Source organism: Poeciliopsis prolifica, unplaced genomic scaffold (genome assembly GCF_027474105.1).
Source record: "Poeciliopsis prolifica strain line A6 unplaced genomic scaffold, Auburn_PproV2 SCAFFOLD003, whole genome shotgun sequence".
Lineage (NCBI taxonomy): Eukaryota > Metazoa > Chordata > Actinopteri > Cyprinodontiformes > Poeciliidae > Poeciliopsis > Poeciliopsis prolifica.
In genome coordinates, this window is record NW_026562378.1 from 10,021,829 (window position 1) to 10,032,989 (window position 11,161).

The window sequence follows — 11,161 nt, forward strand, 5'->3', positions numbered from 1 at the left end:
ACCATGTTTCAGCATGTGGATGGTGTGTTTATTGTGACCGGTTGAGTTGATATATTGATCGATTTTTATCCTGAAGGCTGATCTGAAAGTCAATTTGAACCAAGACAGGCTGTATTTTTGTTAGCTCGCTCATCCGAATCAGAAATAGCTTCCCTGTCCCCAGTGGGCCAGTGTTACTGTATATTGCTGCTGTCAGCAGTGTAATGCACGTTGTCACAAAGCCTCAATTATCTCAAGTTGTTTACTAGAAAATAACGAGTGTTCACTGAACTCACCGTCCACCAGGCCCTGTGGGAGTTTGTTTGGGAGAACTGCATCTTATATCCACTCATCTAAAATCTGCAGTGACTGCAGTGGGTCAGAGGAGGAGGTTTAATGAATGTTTGTTGCATGTTGTTGAACAAGTGGCACAAATTATAGCTATTCTGAAGAGAAAAAGGCAAAAATGTCTGGAGGAGTGGGTAGTGTCTATATTTATCTATGCTACAATATATGTGCAAAAGTGGAGATAATAAGTGTATCTGATTGTTGCATAACAGAATACTATTTCATCTCAACATTCCTGTTTCATCATGTCTCTCGCCGGCTCTCTTTTTTTCTTTCGCTCTGCGCGAAACTTGGGGAGATAAGACTACTTGTTACATATCATTCTTAGTATTTGTCTTTATCTGCATGCATGTGTGACAGTGCTGCGACCTGGGCTACCATGCCAGCCTGCATCGAGCCCTGAGGACCTACCTGTCTGCGGAGCAGAACGTAGAGACGTCCAAACACACGGGTTTGGAGACACTGGAAGGAGCGGCAGAGAGCCTGGAGCCCAACGGGGACAAGCAAAAACTGATGGAGACCTACAACAACGTCTTCTGCCCACCAGCCCGATTTGATTTTCAGTCCCACATGGGGGACATGGTATGGATCGTTTTCTTCTTTCTATTGGGTCAAAGTGAGAGAATGTCTTTTTTAAAGGCAGTGGTGTGCTTACCGGTGTTTGTGTGTGCTTCTTTTTTTTTTTTAGATGGGAGTGATGTGTGCACAACAGCCTCTGGAAGTGGACCTCCGTCAGAGGTGTCAGTCGCTGCAGTCGCGCCTCTCCACTCTTAAGATCGAGAATGAAGAGGTCAGGACGAGTTTTTGCTTTCGTTATTATGTTTCTTCTTTTGTTTCTTAGCTACAACCTTAAATAAATAAAAAAAATGTTTTTCTTCTCACCGTCTACCAGGTGAAGAAGACCATGGAGGCCACTATGTCCACCATCCAGGACATGGTGACGGTGGAGGACTACGACGTCTCAGAGTGCTTCCACCACAGCAACAGCATGGAGTCGGTGAAGTCCACGTTCAGCGAGTCGTATCTGAGCAAACCGAGTCTGGCCAAGCGGCGTGCCAATCAGCAAGAGACTGAGCAGTTTTACTTCACGGTCAGTGGAGCGGATTGAGGGACAGGCCCGATCTCGACCTGGTCCGGCGGTTCAATTAACATAAATATCACCAATAGAAAATTACTTAGAAGTACAACACAGATGGAAACTATGCTGAGCTTCTACTTGAAACTGGGATTGCCATAGCTGATCTGATCAATATTTATAAATCTGAAGACATTTTCTCTCTAAAATCAAACTAAAACTAAAATCATAGAAACATTTCAGTATACAGGCTTTGTGTTGATGACATCATATCATGTCAGCCCATGCTAAGTTTTCATGTTGTCGTCTTTTCAACCATATAAACTCTCAGTAGCAATGTATTTTAGTAAATCGACATAACCAGCAGCTCTGGTGACCCTGGCATTTGTACGTTTGAATATTTTACAGAAGCTAAAGGAGTTTCTGGAAGGCAGGAGTCTGATCACCAAACTGGACGCCAAGCATGACTTAATCCAGAAGACCCTGGGAGAGAGTGAGTGTCCTTCATACCTTTTGCATATTGTCCTGTTTTCCAGTCGCGTGGGTCCGGTATAGGGCCGGCCCCCCTGCCTTCTTCCCCACCTCCAGCAAACTGAAGAGCGGTGGGGGCATCAGAGGGATGGGGACTGGAGTGGGGACACGTCAGGGTCACAGCAGTGAAGCAGAATGAGTTTAATATATCTAATAATCACAAGATGTGTGCGAGTCAAAGGGAAGGTCACAGCAACGCTGACCATATGTGGATGCAGCTGTGGTCTCCAGCATGTCTGTTTGGGGTGTGTTCCTCCTGGTCACACGTGTCAGTTTCCACAGCCTCAGAAACATCTTCTGCATTGTGTCTGTGTGTGTGTGGCTTTAAAGGGGAACTTTGTCTCCCTGTTTTCATCTGAAGCCATTTCCTCATGGGTCTTGTTCCTGCTGTAACTGCCTATCTCTGTGTCTCTCTGCTGTCATAAACCCCCCTCTTCCCTCTTCCCCTCCCTCTCTTCTTCTTCTTCTTCTTTCTGTTTCTCCCTTCTATAGGTCAGAAAACCGACTGTTGCCTTGCCAGGTAGGTGTGGCAAAGGAAGGAAATGTGCTGTCGCTCACACACACACACACACACACACACACACACACACACACACACACACACACACACACACACACACACACACACACACACACACACACACACACACACACGCACACACACACACACACTCACTCATAAATGTGCATATGCATCGCAGTCAGTGGTCTTTGTGGTCGTTTATAGACATCCTCAAATGTATTTGTGTGTCTGTTAGGACAAATAGAGCATTACAAGAGCTGTGCATATAAATAGACTTTCTCTGGTGGCATAATGACAGAGTGCTGTTACCTCTTTTTCTTTTTTCCCTCTATAGTGGAAGGAGAAATTCAACCGTGCGGAAGCAGGTAATTATCTGAGTCAGGGTGTTTGTGTCTCTACTTTTAACTCAGGCTTCATCTTTTCTCAGGAAAATTCAACATCCGCAGGGTGAACTGGCGCAGTTGGGTTGTTAACTCACATACATAGACCATTATTCACATATATGGGGGCTTTCCTGTGGCTAGATAATCAAAGAAAAACCTCAGAAGTGGAGAAGTACATATTTGTAGCTCCCCCTTGTGGCACCACTTAGGTTATGTTTGACATTAACTCACTCCTAATAGAGAAATCAGTTTATTTCCTAATCTGAAAATAAATCTTCAACAAATAAATTGCATTTGAGTTGACATTAAACTGGCTACCAATATCATACAGTATAATTTGAAGCCAAACCTCACCAGATTTCTGGGGGGGGGGGGAAACGAGACAAAGGAAAATTGAAAAGTGTGGTTTCCTAGCAACAGCTGCACCCATCATGTCTTCCTCATGTCTGATGTGTTTTACCCCCTAAATTGGTCCATCTTTGCAAATTGATGTGAAAGCATGTATTATGTAGGGGACAAACTGTGTGTGTGTGCATGGTCATATTTTTTGCACCGGTTTCCTGTAGCAGCTTTAATTTACCGCAGGTCATTTCTAATCTCTCTATTTCAGGACTCAGGTGAAACCATTCCACTGATGGTCGAGAGCTGCATCCGCTTCATCAGTCGCCATGGTGAGGAAATCCTCCCTGTTAGGCGATAGGTTCAGCCCCAGCTTTTTGATTCAGTGATTGGTTGTGGAATTTTTTTTTTTTTTCTTTTCTCTCATGTGAAGAGTTGGATTGGTTGAGATTTGACTGAATCACATTTTCTGTGTACTTTTTAACGTAAAACTACAAACGAAAAAAAAGAGAAAAATCCAGTTTACGCATCGACTGCTATGAGATTCTTACAGTATGTTAACATTTACCACTGTTGAATAGAAACTAACAACAAAACAAAAATGTTAATTTGATGGTAAATAAATGTAGTGCTGTGGCTGCCCTACATTTTTCATGTCTGGAAATGTTTCCAAGCAGTAAAATTGATCCATCTTTCAGTCTGGTTTCTGGCACTTTGCAGGGCGTAGTTCTGTATCACACAAGTCGCAAAACCTTTGAACTTTAGAACATCATTAAGTTGATAAAATGGAAAGATGCCACTGCTTTAGTTTTCACACTCTGACTGATTTGAGTTTTGTCCAAGCAGACACTTTTGTGTCTATTATTTGTCATTGACAGGCAATCTGCAGTAATAGACTATGGACTTAAACACCAGAGAAAACTCCAGTTACTCCAGCACTTTCTTTGGCATTTAATAATAATAATAATAAATACATTTAAATCACAGAAATAATAGCTTTAAAAATGTATTTCTTTCAACTAATTTTCAGTATTCCTACGAAAAGCTTAGGAACTACGAGGATAACTTTTCTGTGTGCTTCTGGGTAGGTCTGCAGCATGAGGGCATCTTCAGGGTGTCTGGGTCGCAGGTGGAGGTCAATGACATCAAGAATGCCTTTGAGAGAGGTAACATTACAATCGAGAGCGAGACGTTGCCTCAGACATGTTGTTGCTGGTTTGATTTGTTACATTTCCTCTGTTTCCTTCCTCTTCGCCCCCATGTAGGCGAGGACCCTCTGGCAGGGGACCAGAATGACCATGACATGGACTCTATTGCTGGAGTGCTGAAGCTTTACTTCAGAGGCCTGGAGCACGCCCTCTTTCCTAAAGAAGTCTTCCATGACCTCATATCCTGTGTCTGTGAGTATCACCGCTTCAGCCTCCATACAGCAACCTCTTAGTCATCACTGATGTGTTCATGTTGGGGGTTTTTTTTTCAGCAATGGAGAGCCTTCAGGAACGAGCGGTCCACATTAGAAAGGTTCTGCAAGGCCTGCCAAGCAAAACGCTCATCATCATGAGATACCTGTTTGCCTTCCTCAACCAGTGAGTAGCAGCACACGCAGAACTTGAATGTCTCCTGCATCAATTAGCGGCCGGGCTTTACAAAATAAGCTGGACGGACAAAAGCCGCTTAATATTAATGAGCTCTAAAATAATCTGCAGTTAAATCACAACTGATACGTCCTATGGCTTACATATGTGCCACAAAGTTACCGTTATAACTCCAGCAATGAAACCAATGTGTCTTGTTTGGTGGGTTTCCATTGTGCTATCCTGAATCTTTATCCCCTTATATTTAATTACTCTGAAACCTCAAACTCCCCAGGGCTCCTTGGCGGATGTTCTTCCTGCAGAAAAACTACCAACTGATTATTTTGTCACAGAATCATATCTTATGTAAAGTCCTTCTATGCTGTATGGGATGGTAGAGCTGTACCAAATGTTACATTCATATCAGAAATGCAGACATCTGCTTTTACTGAATATGTGACAAAGGAGAGATGAGCGCGATCTCTGATTGAGATTATCTCCCCGTGTTGCACGGCCATAACGGTTACCCTTTGAAACCAAATTAAAATTGTTTTAAATTTTGCAGAAAGGTACTAAATTAAGTCTGAGTTATGTCTCTAGAGAGTTGTGGTTGTTGCTGCAGCAAAATGTTTTTTTATATATATAAGCAAGGGAAAAACCCTTGCACAGTGACACTAGTACAGTGACACTGCTACATTGTGACACATTGAACAATTATGACCTGTGTTTGTAGGAATGTTTTAATTTTGATTTTATTTGGCCGTATCTGGACTGGACTTCATGAATGCAGTTCATAAAGTCCTGCATTCATGAAAACAATATTTGACTGTCCCTGTGTTTACTTTGAGCAAATAGATTGACTAAACAGTCCTGCTGAGTGAAAACTGTGATTGTCAGAAATTGGCTTTATAGAAACAAAATAAAAATTGCACAACTATTGGGTGTTAGGGAGTTTAAGCAACCCTGCTAAGGTATCTAGAAACAGAAATGGCTCTTTTATTTTACATTTTGGTAGCTAAAGATCTTTCTGTCAACTTTGACCCTTCTGCATTGAGTTTTCCACAAATACCAGATTATTTTTGGGCCTAACACCACATCTAAACTTCCTCTAACCTTTGTCACAGGTCAGTGTGGGTTGTCATGAAGTATTAAACTGCAAACACAGGAAATGAAAACTTTCCAGATTAATTATCACCTTAATTTCCTCTTTCAAATCAAGTTCACAATTCATCGTAGCACATTGTAGCAATATTAAGATCCTTTGCTTGGACATCAACCACAAACCAAAGCTTCCCATTGAACAAATCCCCACTGAAGCATGTAAAAGGATAAATTTTGCTTAGATGGAACAAAACATTTATTACAACATATTTGGACACACATGCTTGCATATGGAGAAAATCAATTTGTCCCAATTTGACCTTGAAATCCTGGCCGAGGCCTCATGCAAAGCAGAAGACATGGTTTGGAGAGCAGAGGAGGGAACTGACATTTAAGCCTCCAGCTAAGAAGACAGTAAAGATTCCTCTGACTTGACTGATCTACCGTCATTCCTGTGTTCCTGTTTCTTCTCACTCCTTGTAAGCACACATCACCACTTTGTTCTGGATCACCGCAGGAAGGGGTGTCCTTTCACCCCGGACAGTTAGTGACGCAGATAGTAGAATCCAAGGCTTTTCAGTAGTTTGGCTGGAGTTGATCTTTTGTCTTTAATACAACAGCTTGCAAAGTATTTATGCATGTATTTTATTGATATTTTATGTAGATTGACACAAATTGTGCAAAATTGTAAAAGAAATAAAGTAATATAGTTTTATTGTCTTTTTTAAGATGTATTATTGTACTGCACTACTCTGAAACACCTTAATAAAATCTGGAGAAACCAAAACCCTGCAGAAGACACAGAAGCAGTGTTTTTTTTATTCTCTATACACATGCAGTTGTTCTGAGAAGGCCTTAGTGTTTTTTTTTTTGGAGATTGTTAGAGAAAAAACAGCTTCACAAAGACAAAAATGTAGATTTTGAACAATTTATTATGGTCAGAAAGTTTTAGGAAAGCTTGAAAATTGCTGTTCGCTAAACCAGTCTAACTAAGCTTGAGCAGTTTTGCAAAAAAAAGAATGAGCAAACATTTTGTTCTGGTAGAGATAGACTTGCAGCTGGGATTGCAGTGAAACTTGTTTCTGCAAAGTATTCATTCTGGGCAGGTGATTGCAAATGCAGATTTTTATTTGCATGAAACAAACTTTTACCTCCACTTCGAGGTTACTTTCTGCTGGTTTAGAATATAAAGCATAAATAAAACTTTGTGATAAAATGTAAAACAAAAATCTAAATGTGTGAATGTTTTTGCAGAGCATGCAGTCTATTTAAGACAGAAGAATAAAAATAATGTTAAATATCTGCATTTTCTCCTTCTCCCCCCAGTCTGTCCCAGTACAGCGAGGACAACATGATGGACCCCTACAACTTGGCCATCTGCTTCGGCCCCACCCTGATGTCTGTCCCTGAAGGCCACGACCAGGTCTCCTGCCAGGCTCACGTCAACGAACTCATTAAAACTATCATCATCCACCACGACAGCATCTTCCCAGGCCTGCAGGACCTGCCAGGCCCCATATATACGATCCCTGGAGCTGGAGACGACTTCTGGTGAGAGCAGGGATACAGTAAAAATATCAATGGGAACAGGCCCTGGGACGGTTCTTTACAGGTCTTTTCAAACGGTTGTTGGAGATTTGGGAGGGAAAGAATTGAGGAGGGAGTGAAGGATTTACTTAAGGGCTGCTAGGGAGAGATTTAGAGCGGGGGCTACACAGATCCAGGGGGCCACGGGAATCAGCTTACTGTCCATCACATGGGAGATTAAAGCCCCACCTGACCACATCAGGCAGCACACGACAGCACAGGCAATGGTTAATTTTCAATCTCAATCTTGGAGCTTGTTATTGAAATTACTGCCCGTCAGTCAATGTGAATGGGCTTAAATTATGTTATCACACTGGCCACACTTGGGATTTGTGGCACTTATGGCTTTTGATTTCAGAATAAAAAGACACTCGTGATTTAATTTAATTTAGGGATAAGGCGACCTTTGACCTTCCTGTAACTAGATGCATGCCTCGCCCACTTGGATTTATTTTGGTTGGCTGACCGTAGCATTGTCAGAAAAGGCATCCTGAATGCTTTTGTCCCATTTTCCCAAGAAATATTTAACTTTAACAAATATCCTGTATTACTGTATGTGTTTTTTACTGTGTAACAAAGTGCAGAGGGAAAAAAAAAAGCAAAACCTCATTTCAAAACTCATAAAACATGACAAGTTGGTAGCAAGAAAAATAACTTTAAAACATTATTTCTTAAAAAAAACAGCCTTTTTAGCCCAAAAATCTGAACTTCTGTGCCTTGGCAAATGATTAAAGAGCCTTAGATTTCATCACATTCTGCAACTTTGTTATTTGGAAATTTTATGGAAGAGTAAACTAAAACAAAGCAGTGCGCCACTGTGACACAGAAGGAACACAAAAGACACATAAGACTTTTTCAAATCTTTTTTGATTTCTCCTCCACTTCACAAGTGAGCCTTCCTTTGTGTCAGTCTGTCACACAAATGGAGTCCCAATAAAACACACAGGATATAAACTCCTTTGCAAGCCGTTGAAACTGAAATCTTCACCTCCTTCTTAAACGTCTGCCGCTGTGTGTGTCTGCTGCAGTGACAGTCCGCAGTGTGAGCCCCCCCTAGTGGAAGAGCCGGCACCTGACACCGTCTCAGTCAGCCACAACAGTGAAGACGGTGCGTACTTTCACTCTGTTTACTTCAACAAACCCTGTTCTGCTGCTCACTGACTATAATTTTGTCATCATAGCTCCCAATCTGCTTGCTTTAACTTATTAATAATGCATTTTTATCATCACTGTAAGGCAGGGGCACTAAACAGCTTTGCACTAATGTGGCTCTCCACCCCTTTCTCTCTCTCTCTCTCTCTCTTTTTTCCCTTTTGCACCCTGCTTTCTGCCGCTCCACCTGCCCCTGTTGACCCTCCCTCTGAATCTCAGGCACCTTGGCTGTTTCAGAATCGGAACCGGTCGAAGCCATCGCCAAGTTCGACTACACGGGCCGCTCTGGTCGGGAGCTCACGTTCAAAAAGGGCGCCTCTCTCCTGCTTTTCCAGCGAGCCTCCGATGACTGGTGGGAGGGGCAGCACAACGGAGTGGACGGTCTGGTGCCGCACCAGTACATCTCTATCCAGGAGGCGTAAGATCTTTTACGGCCTTGTGTCGACGGCGCTGTTATTATGAATGTTTGTTTTTACTTCCGTGTCTTTGTGATTGTTCGGATGTTTCACTCACAGGACAAAGAGCCCTCTGTTCAAAACCTAAACAGGGAAGAGATCAAACACATGTTTGACATTTCTGACCAAATGGCAAAAGTTCATCCACTGTTGGAAATCCCCATTGCTAAGGAAGTTGAGCAGGAGTGATACAAGCTGCATGTGATTAGAGATCAGTTTCCCTCTCAGCTTGAGATAGAAAACTTCGGGGTTTTTTTTAAGTTTTCACAGTTGTGTTTAATCTGACCAAATGAAAGGTTCAGATTTCCAGATTTTGTCTCTGATAAGTAAGAATACACAGTAACGCAATATTGTTTTCCAACTGTGGTGCAGTTCTTTTAGGATTTTGAAGATTAGATTATGTTCATGAAAGATGGACACAGTACATTGTAAAACTTTTAATACCCCTTTTAGTTTTCCACATTCAGTCAACTTACAACCAGAGTCTTTAATATATTTTATAGGAATACGACAAGTAAGAAAAGAAAGAGGTACATCGTTTTGAACTGCACAGAAACCGATACACAATTTGATCGTGTTTTGCAGATACATATCTGAATCATTTGGCATTCATTCAGCACCTTCAAGCCAGTTATTTTTAGAATCCCCTTAAGGTTTTGTATTCACTTCTCAAAGCCCAGAACTTAATCTGATAGTGAATTTGTGGCAGGACTTGAGCATCTTGACACAGCTAGAATAGTTATGCAAGAAAGAATGAAGTAAAACTGCAGCATTGGGAGGAGCGAGCCAAACGACATATTCACAGAGACCATATGCTGTGATTGTAGCCAAAGGTGCATCTACTAAATACTGACATCTCTTAATTTGTTGTAAATATTTTCATTTTATTTATTAGAAATAGGTTTTTACTTTTATTGTCATTTATTTTGTCAAAAAAAACCAACTCAGATCTTGTCGATCAAGATTGATTTGTAAAAGCAATAAAAAGTGTAAAACATCCAAAGGAGTGAATACTTTTTATACAAACTGTAGCTAATCGCTCCTTCTGTTCTGATCAGCTTCCCTGTAACTTCTGAAAAAAAAACACAACCCCACAGCATGATACTGCCACTAAGACTGTGTCCTGATTAATTTATAAAATCCTCCCTGACTTCCAGACACACAGTAGTGTTGTTCACGTGTGTCCTTACTCTTGCTTCTTTGTTGTGCGATTAAAGCAATGGGGTTTTTTCTACAATTTTTCAGATCTGATGCTGAACGCGGCAGTCCAAAGCCAGAAGTGGACAGCAGGGACCAGCTGGAGGAGAGGGTGTCCACTCGGGGCAGCGCACCGTCTCCCACAGGAGGCCATGTGGCCGACATCTATCTGGCCAACCTCAAGTGGGTTGCATGTCCGCAGAATATTACCATTTTAAATATCTGGGCGTCGGGGATTTCCTGCAGTTCCCTGCCGAGTTCAGTTAAACTCAGTAACCATTTTTTGTTCTTTAGGCTGAAGAAACGGCCCGAGCCCGGGAACATCCGGAGAGCGTTCAGATCGGAGAGCGACACCATGAGTCCGGTGGCCAGCGGCAGTGGAGCAGGAGGTGCCAGAACAGCGCCTCTCACTGGTGGAGCTCAGGTGAAAGACTCGGGAGAGAAACGTCCCGTCAGCGCTCACAACATCCTCAACTCGGTCACTCGGCACTCTTCACTCAAGACAAAGGTACAGTACATGTAGTGTAGATTTTATTCTGTTTTTTTTTTTCCTCCAGAGGAAGACATTTTCTTGAGACACATTGTCTGCTGATGCAGAAGTTTGCTAAATAATCTGTAATGTTTATTACTATTTAATCTTAAGAATTTATCATTGAAGTCAGAGAAAGCTGTTTATTCCTATTTTAGCAGTTGGTTCATTGGTAGTTTAATCAATACACTCTGTGACAACCAGCCCTTTCAGGACATTTGTGAGTTTTAAATGGACTGAAATTAAAATGAGTTTGACGCCCCTGGTTCAGGTGGAGAGTCCACAGTTACGGAAGGCCACCCCGGCAGGACGCTCCAAGAGTTTCAGCAACCACAGACCCCTGGACCCAGAGGTGATAGGTCATGTGGAGCTCACCGCACAGGTACGG

The 11,161-nt window shown here is 42.1% G+C and overlaps 1 protein-coding gene across 4 annotated transcripts in view; it reads left to right on the forward strand.

Moving 5' to 3' along the window:
• srgap2 (SLIT-ROBO Rho GTPase activating protein 2) overlaps nucleotides 1–11,161 on the forward strand; it is a 62,673-nt gene that overhangs the window by 48,092 nt on the left and 3,420 nt on the right. For 2 of the 4 annotated variants that reach the window (XM_055024669.1, XM_055024681.1), the window contains exons 7-22: nucleotides 688–909; nucleotides 1,016–1,117; nucleotides 1,220–1,417; nucleotides 1,811–1,895; nucleotides 2,426–2,453; nucleotides 2,791–2,821; nucleotides 3,450–3,510; nucleotides 4,267–4,344; nucleotides 4,444–4,578; nucleotides 4,659–4,764; nucleotides 7,180–7,404; nucleotides 8,469–8,548; nucleotides 8,812–9,010; nucleotides 10,293–10,427; nucleotides 10,539–10,752; nucleotides 11,045–11,155. In XM_055024669.1, coding sequence (XP_054880644.1) covers nucleotides 688–909; nucleotides 1,016–1,117; nucleotides 1,220–1,417; nucleotides 1,811–1,895; nucleotides 2,426–2,453; nucleotides 2,791–2,821; nucleotides 3,450–3,510; nucleotides 4,267–4,344; nucleotides 4,444–4,578; nucleotides 4,659–4,764; nucleotides 7,180–7,404; nucleotides 8,469–8,548; nucleotides 8,812–9,010; nucleotides 10,293–10,427; nucleotides 10,539–10,752; nucleotides 11,045–11,155 — 2,010 coding nt within the window. The other 2 variants (XM_055024677.1, XM_055024686.1) reach the window with 2 other exon arrangements.